This window comes from Labrus mixtus, chromosome 3 (genome assembly GCF_963584025.1).
Source record: "Labrus mixtus chromosome 3, fLabMix1.1, whole genome shotgun sequence".
Classification (NCBI taxonomy): Eukaryota; Metazoa; Chordata; class Actinopteri; order Labriformes; family Labridae; genus Labrus; species Labrus mixtus.
The window spans coordinates 15970237-15983891 of record NC_083614.1 but is presented as its reverse complement, the minus strand read 5'-3'; the positions used below and the strand labels follow the sequence as shown (position 1 = coordinate 15983891).

At 38.6% G+C, this 13655-nt stretch overlaps 1 protein-coding gene across 3 annotated transcripts; it reads right to left on the bottom strand.

The window, feature by feature from the left end:
• Positions 1–87: 87 nt before the first annotated feature.
• Positions 88–9571, bottom strand: plin3 (perilipin 3). Of its 3 annotated transcripts, none has more exons than XM_061033283.1 (8): positions 9412–9571; positions 5736–5825; positions 5287–5482; positions 4604–4686; positions 3866–4097; positions 1736–2076; positions 1157–1375; positions 88–778 (listed from the first exon to the last, which is right to left on the bottom strand). In XM_061033283.1, the coding sequence occupies exons 2-8, from the start codon at positions 5802–5804 to the stop codon at positions 632–634; spliced, it is 1287 nt and encodes a 428-aa protein (XP_060889266.1). In that variant the 5' UTR covers positions 5805–5825; positions 9412–9571; the 3' UTR covers positions 88–631. The 3 variants fall into 3 exon arrangements, with proteins under 3 accessions (XP_060889266.1, XP_060889268.1, XP_060889267.1); XM_061033285.1 differs by having other exon boundaries at positions 1157–1372; XM_061033284.1 differs by lacking the exon at positions 9412–9571 and adding an exon at positions 8255–8506.
• Positions 9572–13655: the final 4084 nt, after the last annotated feature.

Below are 13655 nucleotides of genomic sequence, written 5' to 3'. Positions count from 1 at the left end.
ACCACCCCACCAAAACATCACGACAACACATTTCAAATATATGATTTATTATTTATAAATGTATTAAAGTATCACACCAACACTGTGCTGTTTCAACCTTTTATTGACATGTGCAATTACAGTTCAACAGCTGAGTCCACAAAACTCTCAAAGTCGAAGGCACAAAATACTGAAATTCAAAAGGCAAACATAATAAAAGTATGCACTATTTACCCTGCATCTGATTAAATACGTATATTTGTGTGCGTCCTTTTTTTTAAAGGGGACTTTAGATCCCTATAATGGTATTTGAGTTGACTGATAAAATATATGTCCTTTAGTTATTGGAAAGCTTTGAAATGCTTATAGGAACAAAATAAAAATAAAAAATCCAGAATAAAACAAATAAAGTGCATGATTCAGTTAAAGAGGCAAAGGGTAAATGCTCTCAGTCCAAATTATATTCTATTAGTTTCTACGTAGCAAAAGTTATATCATCAACTATAAAGTTCAAATTGAGCGCATCACGAAGGAAACATGATTACATCAATGTAAGGAGAAAGCAAGAACGTTGTTTTAAAATGTACCATCAATAAACACTAGTGTTATTTCATCACAATGATTAACTCATGAAGGAAACACAATAAAGTCTTCAGCTGTTGTTGTGTGGTCCGCTCTGCTCCATCTCCACATCTGCCGGTGCCTTCTCAGTGAGCTGGGGGGCAAAAGGTCCCACCAGCCAGTTGAGTGGTGTGTTGTTTACAAGATACTCCATGACACCATCCAGAGACTGCTGAACCTGGGAACAAGCACATACTAATATTACTTTCAACAAACATAACTTTGTCATAACCAGAATCAAAAAAAAAAAATTTCCTTTAAAAAGTGCTACATTTTTTAAGATGTATACAGAACTAATAATAGGATAAGCTTAACGGTCCCAGCTTCTTAAATGCATATGTATGAGCAAACACCCCTGACAATGGATGTTTGTTTATGAACTGTATAAGCTTTGTGGGTCTCATTTAGGCACCAATAAAAATAGGCATAACTTAGGCACTAACTGTTAAGTGCAAATAAAGAAAATTAAACTGCATGCATTTGACTTCATTTAACAAAGCTAATGCAGCTTTTAAAAAACATCACTGCACTAACAACATCATGGTGCAATTAATACCTGGGTCAGGTGGTGCCGGCTTCTCTCCAGAAGGATGGGGGTGATGGTGCTGGTGTTCCCCAGAGAGGAGCGCAGTTCTTCAGCTGATTTCCTCACGCTGGTCAGCTGGTCCTGGACTGCACCTGGTAGACCCTGAGCACTTGACACCACATTGGAGCATGCTGACATCAGCTGGTCACTCAGACCACGCATCATGGAGAGGGCCCGCCATTCCAACTGCTGTGAACAGAAAGTGGACATGAAAATAAAGATAATGGAGCTTAAAACTCGTAAGATCCTTCCAATTCCTTTCCCTTAGGCTAAGGCATCTTATCCATTCCATCCCATTATTGTGGACCGGATGGAGTATCCCCCCCATCCAAGATAAATCAGTGGGGGCATTACAAAACAAAGTCAGACGCTAAAGTGCAAGTCTGATCTAATATCCAGACTCTTATTTTGTTCTTCATCCTTTCATACTCACAATTTTTTTTATACATGCTGTTTATACAGTAAGTATATAAACTGTAAATGCTGTAAAAAAAAAAGATAATGTAGTTCTAAACCATTTAGACAACTCCCATATGCTCCAGCCCTGACCTCAGCCTCATCTTTGTTCCCATCTGGCTCCGACTCCGTCTGTCCCGCTCCAGCCTGCTTCTGCTTCCACTCTGTCCAGCGCTGCAGCAGTTGCTCTGAGGCTCCTCCCAACTGGTTACTGGCAGTACCCAGACTGGTGCGGGCACTCTCGAGCAGGTCCAGAGTACTGGTAATCTGAGCCACTGCAACATAGGTGGCATCCCTGGCACGTCTTGCACGGAGCAAGGACTGCTGTAGCGCTTGCTCCTGGACTCTGGCAGAGAGTTTCCCCAGGCGCACAAAGTAGCTGGGGCTGGCTGACAGTGCAGACACCTCACTGGTGGCAGGTTCAGCCACAGCAGCTGACAGAGAATAGCGGGAAAGTTAGATATTTTCATAATAATGTTTTATGTACATGATCTAAAATCTAAATATGGCTGTAAATATTTTGGTTTGAGGAAAGTTGTGATCATAGAAATGTATAGCATACATAATTTATTCCAAAGAGTGAAAACAAAACAATATATCAGACATTCTTGATCTCTCTTTTTTGTTGTTTTTACTCACATGAAGAAATACAAAAAAATTCCATGCATGATGTGTTCAGAGGCAATGTTTTTAGTGATAGATAGAGGCATAATTGGTTACTTTGCACTGTGCCAACTGGAGCATCTGTTTCATGTCGTTTACTTGAAAGTGTTGGAGCACATCTGCTCAGGAGAGACAAAAAGACTCTTCAGCTTCCTCACTCCCCCAGTTAGCATTGTGTGGAAGTAAAGTGATATGCGTAGTGACATCTTCTCCCTGTGCCTGTGTTAAAAAGCCACTTCGGAGAGTCTGGTGAGCATTTAGCACAGTAACCACTACTTCTATTTTTGATGCTTTGCTGTTGCCCCTGAATACGGTTGCATGTTTTTCATATCCATAATCAAAGAGTAAGATGGCCTGTTGAGCAATTCAGCTTTATTGGAGTATGCTAAGTTGTCATGATTACATGACATCACCGTAGCAGATGTCAAAGCTGTGAGTGCTGGACACTGAAGGCACTTTATAGACCAAGTTCACAGTGGGGAGGTTCATTGGACTGTCCCGCCTCTCTCTCTCTCTCTCTCTCTATGAATAGCATCAACCATTCATGTGCTCAGATCAAGTACCTCCACATTGTATCATTCTTAACCTTTGTCATGACTGACCCATGTTTTTGAAATTACCCTGTCTTGCGTTCATAATGATTTATTTTGACAGTCTCGTCAAATTTGCTGTACGATTACTGACTCTAACAGTAAATGTCAAATATGGCACATGCAAGAAATTAATTACAGAATAAATTAAGCTCCAGTTAAAGGTAGTAACTCCAGCTGAAATTTTAAATGCATGAAATGAAGCTTAGGGTAATGTGGGGCTAAATAATGTTCTTACTTTTTATACAGCAAAACTGTAGCAATATCTGGACTGAGAGTAGTGTAAGTCCTGTGTACCGCATACACTCTGTGCTAATGTGGGGCTAAGACATTTTTCCTCCAGTTTATCTTTATAATTGCAAATGCAAATGTAAAAGATTGTAGGGAGTGAGAAGTGGGCCAAAAAAATCAGACGAAGTCTGTACAGCAGATCTTGAATGGCAATTGAATCAGAGTAGATAAAGTGATTGCTTTTGCTTTTTTGGCATATATTCAAAAATATACCTTCTGTAATCCCTAAAAACAAGCCCCACTATAAAATGTCAAATGTTTTTGCCAGATCTTTAAATTCAAGAACTACCTGTAGACTACAAATGCTTAGACAGCATCATTTATGAAGCCGTCGATTAACAACTTTACATTTTCAAGAATGGTCAAGAGAGAGGATGCACCTTGAATGCACTCATTTTCAATATATCTGCAATGTGATGATATATCAATATCTATGTTACTCACTTTACAGGATCAATGGGAGGAAAGCAGCTCAATATATTTTGGTTAATCTGTGATAAAAAATAAAAAAAACTTGGCAAAGAGGCAGTTGTCGTCCAAAATTAATTCTAATAGTAGAATTGTTTCAGCTTCATTTGATCCAACTGTCACACAACACCTGTCTTTACCTCGGAGTAGACATATGGGTTTATCACCTCCCTGGGACTTTATGGACTGATTATTTAGGATAGCTACTGACCCAGCTCCTTCTCAGTGAGCGGTAGGTTCTGGTCAACCCAATCCTCAGATCGGCTCAGGGCCAGGCCCATCCCACTGCTGACCATCTGGCCCATCCTGGTGCCCATGGCGGTGATGAAACCTCCGCTGACTGCTGCCCGGGTCATCTCAACACCGCCCATCACAGCCCCCATCACAGCGTCTTTTGCCCCTGCCACAGACTGGTACATCATACCTACCGTGTCTGACACCACCTGAGGAGAAAATACCAGAAAATATGTCATGCTTGGAAAGTCATTTTTATGTTTTTTTTTGTTTATTACATAAATCATCCTATTGATTGATGTGACACTAAACTGTTATAAGCAACAGTTTAAAGAACTTTAGTGTCCATACACAGTCTATAAAATTCTACAGTAAAATTTAAATTGGAAATTTTTGATTACATTCAGTTTAACCCTTGGCTTTGTATTTTTATAAACCAGGTGGTAACAGTTTCTGTTGACATTGTGTGAAGTGTAACGGTTGTGGCTATGATTCCCTGCACTGTGATACAGAAGCTTTAAGAAAGCTAGCTAATGACCAACTTAATGGACAAGGAGCAAATTATGACACCCATGAGGGCTGTTACACTGCATAAAAAGCAAAGGTTACGCAGTTAAAATTATATTGAATCACACAAAGAAGTGAAAGAAGAAAGTTGATCAAATGTGACATTTATTTCCTGCCTGCATTAAAGAAGCATCATTTTCTCTCTGACCTTGTCTGCTGGTTGGTGAAGAATAGGCAGCCTCTCCTCCATCTTATCCAGTCCTTTTAAGGCATACTCATTCACTGTAGCAACTGAAACAGAGAAAAATGAGGATTCAGAAAAAGTAATGTATATATTCCTCATGCCCTATCATTTGGGGTGGAAGGAGCTCAGTCTGTAGGGAACCGGAGGGTCACCAGTTCAAGTCCCGGTGCAGACCAAAATATGGAAGTTGGGCTGGTAGCTGAAGTGCCCTTGAGCAAGGCACTGAACCCCCCAACAGCTCTGGTGCGCTCCCTCCCTAAAAGTGTGTAGCAGCCACACTCTGACATCTCTCCATTAATGCATATCCACAGGCCCTGTTTGTGCATGTGTGTATTTCAGGCCTGTGTGTGAGAAGCATGTCGCTCAATAACATTTAATTCAAAACAACGATATCTACAAAATATACTTATCTTAATACTTAATAGCTGAAAGTATGAAATGAAAAGTTATGTCGACTAGAAATCATGTTCTTAGAAGGAGAAAGCTGTTTTTATTCTCATCATCTGCAAGCCCAGTGGTAACAAGTGGACTTCAGTTTCACACCTTTAATGTGCTACAGGCGTGCGATATTATTTTTTCACATATGTCGGTGTCGATAATGCCTATGCTGAAATTGCACATGTGTTACATCAGAGAGAGGGACGTACTCTGGGGTTCTATAATGTCTAGAAGAGGCTTGGACCCTGTGGTGGCCGCTGCTCCCAGGGTCCGGACCCCGCTCTCTGCTGCATTCATCACTCCCTTCAGCAAGGGCACGCTGTCTTTGGTGCTACTGTAGGCGCTGGAGACCACCTCGCAGGCTGAACTGACCAGAGGTAGATTAGTCACTCGGGACACAACATTCTAGGACAAAAAAAAAACACAACCATTACAAGGCTTACAAACAGTAAAACAAAAAATCACGTGTAAAGAAATATAAGAAAAGAAGAAAGGTGAAAAAATTAAATCTCATTTCAGTAAAGACAGTAGTCTCTCAAAGATAATGATTGATTCCCCACAGTAGCTTACCAACATGGGGACATTCTAAGCATCAAATGAGTTCATAATATGCCTAGGTTTTATAATAAGTGTCACTTTGGGTCACAGTGCTCCTCACCTGCTGATCTCCATTAGCTGCTTCTGCTGCTGCAGCTCCGGTCTCATTAGTCTTCCCGCTGTCTGCCATTGTGACTGCTGGGTTCAATCTCTGACATGGAATACAGAGTGTCAGTAACACAGATTCACCTCACATCGCTCCGTATGCATGATGAAACACCTCTCTGATAGTCTCTGTTTAAGTTGTTGGTATGCTTTATCTTGGCGTCAAAGAAATGTCTTGTGAATTTTGAAATGTACTGTCAGAGTTTTTTTATTTATTTAAATATAGGCAGGAAGGCAACTCAAGCATGTTAAATTAATTTGTCAACACTATGATGCAATGAGGATGAAACTGAACTGAAAAAATATATAACTTAGTGCAGCCAAGCAAATTATCCAAGTCTGTACGCTGTGTCAAAGTTGATCGTTAAAAATTGGATGATGCTTTTTTTTTTTTTTTTTTTTACTTCCCACACTGCCATCTTTGCATTTTTAATCATAGACAGCATACTAAATATGTATGTTTCAACATCAGAGGCTGGGCAGAATATGAACTTAGAATAAAGATGACGAATAAAGGATTTAATGAGGTCAGTGTTTGTTTGACTTTGAATTCATAATCATTATTTTGATTTCTAGATGAAGTAACATTAGCCTACTACTGAGAGGTAAAACACGACTCCACAGTTACATTATCTTTCTGCGTCAGGAACACGGCAAGTTAAATCATGTTATAGAAAGTCTGTATAATAGAAAATCATAGAGGCTACATGCTACACATGCTAACTCATAAAATGAGTCTGGATGGAAACGTAATGCAGTAGGAAGATTCACATGACTTACTTTTTTAAAAGAATACTGATATGATGAAAGTAAAAAAAGACTTCTGAGAGCTAAAATCTTGTCTAATTTCAAATTACAGATTAGATAATGGAAGGAACTGTGGAGCAGCAGGGCATTAATGTTGGAGATTGATTGTTCACAGGCTCACACAAAGGCACGCAGGCAAAATCGACCTCCAGATCATTCATATCAAGTGAAAAATTAGGCAGCACTGCACTTCTGCTAATGTAAAATATTGCCATAGCAAATGAAAACGAGGCCAGAAGAATTAGTCAAGTATTGCTTTCAGTGAAAGTTAGTCTGTAGTGCATTAATACAGTGAACTACAGCTAAAGCTTAACTGGGTCCAAGAAAATTGCAAATAAGCCTACAATTAAATCATTAAATTGTTCAGTTATATATACAGTTTTTACTTTTCTTGAACTCAAGAGGAGAAAACGTGTGTCAATTTCAGTTCATCATAGACTGAACTGCACACGATGAAGTGACATGAGTGAATATGTCCTTCAAGAATCAAAGAATAAAATGAACGACTAAAATGCTCTATCCTTGCTTAAGATATTTTTTTAATTCCAGATGATAGACAATGTAGAAAAATGGATATCCAAGATTGCCAAATTTGAAGGGACTCTTTGCCCCTTTACATTTAAAACGTCCAAAACCCTGTTTTATTAAATAAGTAACCAAAATCATTAACTGTCTGTCCACTAAATGTTCAGATCTAATGTCATTTATATTAGAATATGGGTTAAAAAAACAGGCTGTCTATGATTTTGAATCAATTAGGATATAAGTAACCAGACATTCATTTCTGCGTTAGTGGCAAAAACCTCTACAATCATGAAAATGTATCAAATTGTATCAATACAACCAGATGAAAGGAATAGCTACCCTAGTGTGAACTGTATGATTAAATATATGATGCTTAATCTGTAGCAGATAAAGTTACCAAAACAATTTCACATTTGTTCATTTCTCAGTTGTGAGGACTTGGCAGGTGAGCCTTGTGTGACAGTGTGATGATCGCTGATAGGCTAGAACCCTCTAATGCTCCCAACATGTGGATGACATCTGTTTATGTTATAACAGATGGCACAGCAGCATAAACAGACTACCTCCACCTGTATGCACTGGAACCCTGTGAACAAGCGTTCACCATGGTTGACCTGATGTATCTGGCAAAGGGGTCAAAGAAGGAGATTACTGGTTTGAGCTTACTGCAGGGAAGCAGCAGTGAAGTCACCTGTTGCCAGCATGCAGTACTGTATACACTCAGGTAGATTAGGAATCACATTCACTGAAAGACACAGGTGTAAAGACGAGCATTGTATCCAGTAAACTACACTTGAGCAAACAGCTCAAACCATGGATAACCTTTGCTACTGTATTCATTTCATGAACAGTGCACACTCTTTCTCTCGACATTTCCTATGGTGCTCCAGACAGAGTCTCTTGGATCTGTGTGATTGCAAATTGCATTTTATTGCACCAGCTTGGTTGCACAACATGGGTTTTTTTTTCTGAGTGGCAGTTGATGAGATCATCTCTGGGCTTTATTACAAAGCAAAGTCTGACACTAAGCTCCCTGCTATCAGCTGTGAGATGAACTCGAGATAATTTGAAGAGACACAGAGGAAGTTATGAAGAAAGTTGTTGAGCAAAGACTAGACTTTTGGAAATCAGAATCTCACTTACAAAACCACCCAGCAGTGCTCATAAAAATGAGATCTGAGCTCTTCCTAGTGCGATCATATTGTGTCCATCCTCCCCATGTTGAGCCACATCCTCCCCTTTAAGAAGAAAAAACACCCCACTCCCTTTGGATCTGAAACACTGAGTGAACTTTGATACTAATAGACAAGCTGATTTAATCACCAGAGAACTATTGAGAAACTTTCCAGAAAACAGAGTTGGAGCTTCTCCAAAACAGATCAGGACTGGTCGTTGGGTTGAAGAGGTCTCCAGCTGTCCAGCTATCGATTACGAAAAAAATAACAAAACATTAAAATATCTAAAATAATTTGGACCTTTAGACCTACATCTACAGTATATGACTAATTTACATGAGTTAAAAAGTCAAAGCTCTGAAAAAGAGCTCCAACTTAAATGTGACCCCCCCCCCCCCCCCCCCCCCCCCCCCCCCCCCCCAAGACAGGACATATAAGGAAGAAGATTAAATTGGTTATACTAAATTAAGTATGTTTTTTTAAATAAAAATTACACGATAATTTAATTTGACCACACTTCTAAAAATGCCTAAAGAGGGGGGAACTGGTTAAACGCCCAAAGCTAGTCCACACTAAGAGATGACATTTAACTCAAAGGGGTCACAATCTTAACATAGTATAGAAAAAAAAAAAGATTTAAAAAAAGGCTTTCTGTTTGCTTCCTTGGATTAATGTTCAGCTTCTAGAGAAAGAGCTCTTTGAAGAGCAAAAATGAGATTTGACCACAGCATCCAAAGAGGATGATGTCCATGACCTCTCAGCTCACAGAAACCCTCGTTAAAGGTTTGTTTACGCTTTACGATTTATACACAGCAGCTGTCATTTCATCCAGTTTATAGACTAGCTCGTGGTGAACTTTGGCCCAGATAACAAGTTATGACTTATTGACTTATTTCAGGAAACAATAGCCACCGTCTTAGAATTTACGAGAATGTAGGCTATATTCAAGTGCAACACTCCTCGACTAATAAACAAGTTTAAAAAAAGCGACAATATCAGCATCAGAGGAAAGAACCGCTGCTGTGAAGTAACAAGTAGCCTAAGTTTAGTTAGCTTAGCAACACGTCCTACAAAAGTAGAAGATTTAATTAAGTGCGAATCAGAGCTGTCATGTGGGACACTGACCTCGCTGTCTGTGGTTCCTGTGTCCTGCTGTGACCTGCGGTGTAATGATGGTCAGTGAACCGGTCCAGCTCCAAACAAGAAGTTTCTACCGGACTGTTGAGCTGCAACACAGAGGCGGGGCGAGTCTTATAAACTTTGAACCAATTCAATCACAGCAAGAAAGCGAAAGTTAAGGCAGTCAAATTGAGCTGATGCCAAAAGAAAATATACCTGATAAAGTTTCATACTCGGCCTTTTTTAATCATTGTACTCTTTCTATTTTACATTTTGTATTATTTAATTCATGATGTTATGAATGATTATAGCCTACCGATATAAGGTAGGCTATATATTTAAAGGGATACATTTAATCAATGACTTAATTGGTTCAAGTAGGCTACACTTGAGAGTCATTTCGTAGTAGGCCTACTTGTTCTTTTTTTAAATGTAATTATTTAACTTGGAGAGAATTACTGTAGCCTACATTTTATAACAACACATTGAATCGCCTTTAGCTTTTGTTATTGGATATATTTCTGAGACATATTTTAAATAGAAAACATGCCTACTTTAAAGGTGCATTTAGAGCCTATTTAACTTACCATCTGTGTAAGTGGTTAAAATTATATATTATAGAATCATGAGTGATCAGGTCAATAATGTAGGCCTACACTGAAGTTTAAATTTCCCTCTTGAATATCATTTAACACATTTAACAGTTTAATGGTTTATGTTACATTATAATGTTTCTTGTAAATACCTGTGAAGAAACATTGTGTAACAAACTGATAGGATCTGTTTATGTTTTACATCAGACCATTTCAGTATTTATCGTAGTCTGTTATCATTGTGTAACTGTTTTTGAACCATTTGAACATTCTTCAGGTTCTCCTCACAAATACAAAAAAAATATTGGAACTACATACTAGTATTTTATTCACTATTTCTAAAGTTTTTAAATAAAAAAAATGCAGTCTGACAATGAACTTAGGCAATCACATTAACTGCAGTTGACGTTGTGAACCCTGAGGGGGCAGTCTTTACCCATCAAGTCTACTTTTCCCTGTAGCCTCACCCACACTGAGCTGGACTCATCCTACAGTCTTGAGATATTTTTACCTCAGATATATTGAACCTCCAAAGCATGGAATCCATTCACCATTACATTTATTGAATGATTTTCACATGGCTTTTTGTCTTTTCATGGTGTCAAAGACAACAGAGAGCAGCGCTGTCGGATGTTGTGAATCATCATCAATAAAACTCTATTGCTACATTTTCGTTCCATTTAGAGAAGATTTTCATTATTCAAGCCATAACAGTTTTCATTACTTGTACCTTTGTAGTTTGCCAAATGCCTGCACCAGGCTCCAGGGAAAGAAAACATATTACCTGTAATGTTGTCATCAGAAATTCATTTAAAAAGACTGGTTGTACAGCTTTGTCTTGGCAGGGTGAGGCGAGGATGCAATGTTAACACCACACTCAGGCCATGACAGTATAAGGTCTAGAAAGATGAAACAAAAACAAATGGGTGTTAATCCCTGACCACAGTTGTGTGGCCCTTTTCCCTTAAAGTTAAATATATTAATGAATGCCCAAGCAATTTCTACCTCAGTATATTTCACCTTTTTTTAATTTATTTTTTTCTAAATAAACACATAAAGGTGAAATATATGTGTTTATTTCAAGCACAGGGATCCATGCCACACCAGAGCCACCACACTCTCCTGCAGAAGAGTTACCAACACGTGCCCCAAAGGCTCTCATCTGTTCCTGCTTAACTCTTAACTCTGCTTCACTGGATCAGTTGATTGAGGCCAAAATTGTTCTGGATATTGAGTAATTGAAGATTAGTAGATAACAGGAAAATCACTCATCCCTTCGGAAAATGATCACCCCTACCCCCCTCTTCTCCTCCTCATGCCTGAAGTCATACTTTACAAGATAACAGCAATAGATGGGTAATTTACCCAGATTTGTACGGCTGTAAGAGCAGATGCATCACATCTTACTTATAAAGACTGATCTAAATGATCTTCTTTGCCATTTACTTCCACATCATTTGGTCTAAGCAGAACAAAAACAGCTTTATCTGGAGCAGCACATAGCTATAACTAATCATGCAAAAAAAAAAAGCTCAAACACATAATGGACAACATGTGCAATTTAATGTAGGCCAAAAGTTATAAAATATAGCAATAAATAACCCCCCAAAAAACACATAAAATTAAGCAAATATGCGAATGAGATCACAATAAAAATCTTAAGATGTGCAAATCCCAGGTGCACTTTAAGTCTTCGAAGCATTTCATATATGGAAGATTAATAGTTTCAATCCATCATCATCAAAGAGCACTTCTGCAAGGACGTTGTCTCAGCTAGGCAATGAAAGGAGCAGAGCCATTATACTGTAATGAAATCCATTTACTCTGTTTCGTGTTTACTATTAAGCATCAAGTCTCAGGTGTGCAAACAGATCACATCACAAATATTCCTTTGGCTTAGCATTAGTTTTCCGGCCTCTTTAACCTTCTGCTCTTCATTGTCAGCAGTCACGAAACTGTAGAAATTAGCCTCCGCCCGCTGATCGCACACCAGATCTGTTCGGTTTCGTCTGCACTACACCATTGATGGGAATCTTAATTTCCCACATCCTGCAACAAATTTCCGGCGGCCTGCAACATGAGGTATCAGTAACATACAACGCAGCTACAAATCATGTGCAGGTTGAAACAGGATATGAACCTTTGCCCTTACTATATTCTACCCAATAACATATTGATAAAACATAACCGAGGCTAAGGAAATTTACGAGCTGTGTGGGAGAACTTCTCTGTCATGTTGAAATAGTAAAGAGACAAGAGGATGACCTTGAGTCACATAGTTGTAAGCACAGTATTCATAATGAACATTCTTTTGCTTTATTATAGTATTGATCAAAACAGTATGATCTGGAGCAGGGCCGAGGTTAGATTACAGCAATAGTATGACATCTTGGAAACTTTATATGCCTTTTTGATTTCTTGCTGAGAGTTGGATGAAGATATGGATTACAACACTTTTACATGTCTAATGCAAATATGTAGCTGTAGCCAACAGCTGTTTACTTAGCTTAGCATAGAGCCATCCTCTGAGGCTTGCAAATCAAGACTTTATTTCTCTATCTCTTTCTCATTTGTTGGAACAGTACAATATTGACGTGTCTAAAGAACAATGTAACGTCTGTAATGTGTGTGACTTTTATTGAGGGCCTGGACGGGTTATGGGCAACTTGAGATGGCTCAGCAAAATGTTACTTAAATACTTATAGATTTCACAATAAAGGTATATGCTGTTGATTAGTTAGCCATAGAGGATACAATAGTGGTTTTCTTGCTTTTTTTGGTGGAACCATGCTAGCTGTTTAGAGTATTTATGCTATGCTAGGATAACAGCTGGCTCCAGCTATCAGTACAGACAGAGTTGTACCATTCTTCACATATGCATACTTTCCAAAACTATTGCTATTCAACCAAACCAATGGTCACCTTATATAGTTTGGTTTGCATTATACAATCTGCATTAAGGTCAGTTTTTTTTTCATATGTAAAGTCTCTTCCCAATTAATGCATGATATATTGATATTGGACACCGGATTTATCTTTATCTTTGTTTTATCTTGCCATATACTGTTAAACATCAAAACTTCAACTAATTATGTGCATCAGAATTCATCTTTACAATAAAGTGTGTTGGGGTATAAAGTGGAGGCTCAAAATGAAAGCTCATAAAAGTAATTTATTTTATGCATTAAACTTTTTGCAAGAGTACCAGTCTTATATCTTTGGAGAAAAATTGCCCTGCGAGAGAACTTAACTGGCTACAGACGTTTTATGAATGTTGTGCTTTCGGCTTAAAGGATATTGGAAACAGTGATTTGTGGGGAACCTCTAGCAGACCTTAAAATCACATAATCTAAAAGATTTGTAGCCCCAGTCAGAGAACATGGGAAATGCCAGTTCACTGCATGCAACATTCCCAAATGTAAGGGAACAAATAACAGCACTGAACCAACAGGTATAGCTTCAATTCTGCTTCTAAATGGAGAATACACAATTTTCTCACACTGTGATTTATGATTTCTATTGCTTTTTAAATACCGGCTGCTTCTTTCCTACTATTCTGCAGGTCTCCCCTTTTTATTAAGCTTACTTCACCCCAGAGCCCTGGTAACAGGTCAGCTGCCACGCAGGAGGTGCAGAGAAAACATGGACAGAGCTGAC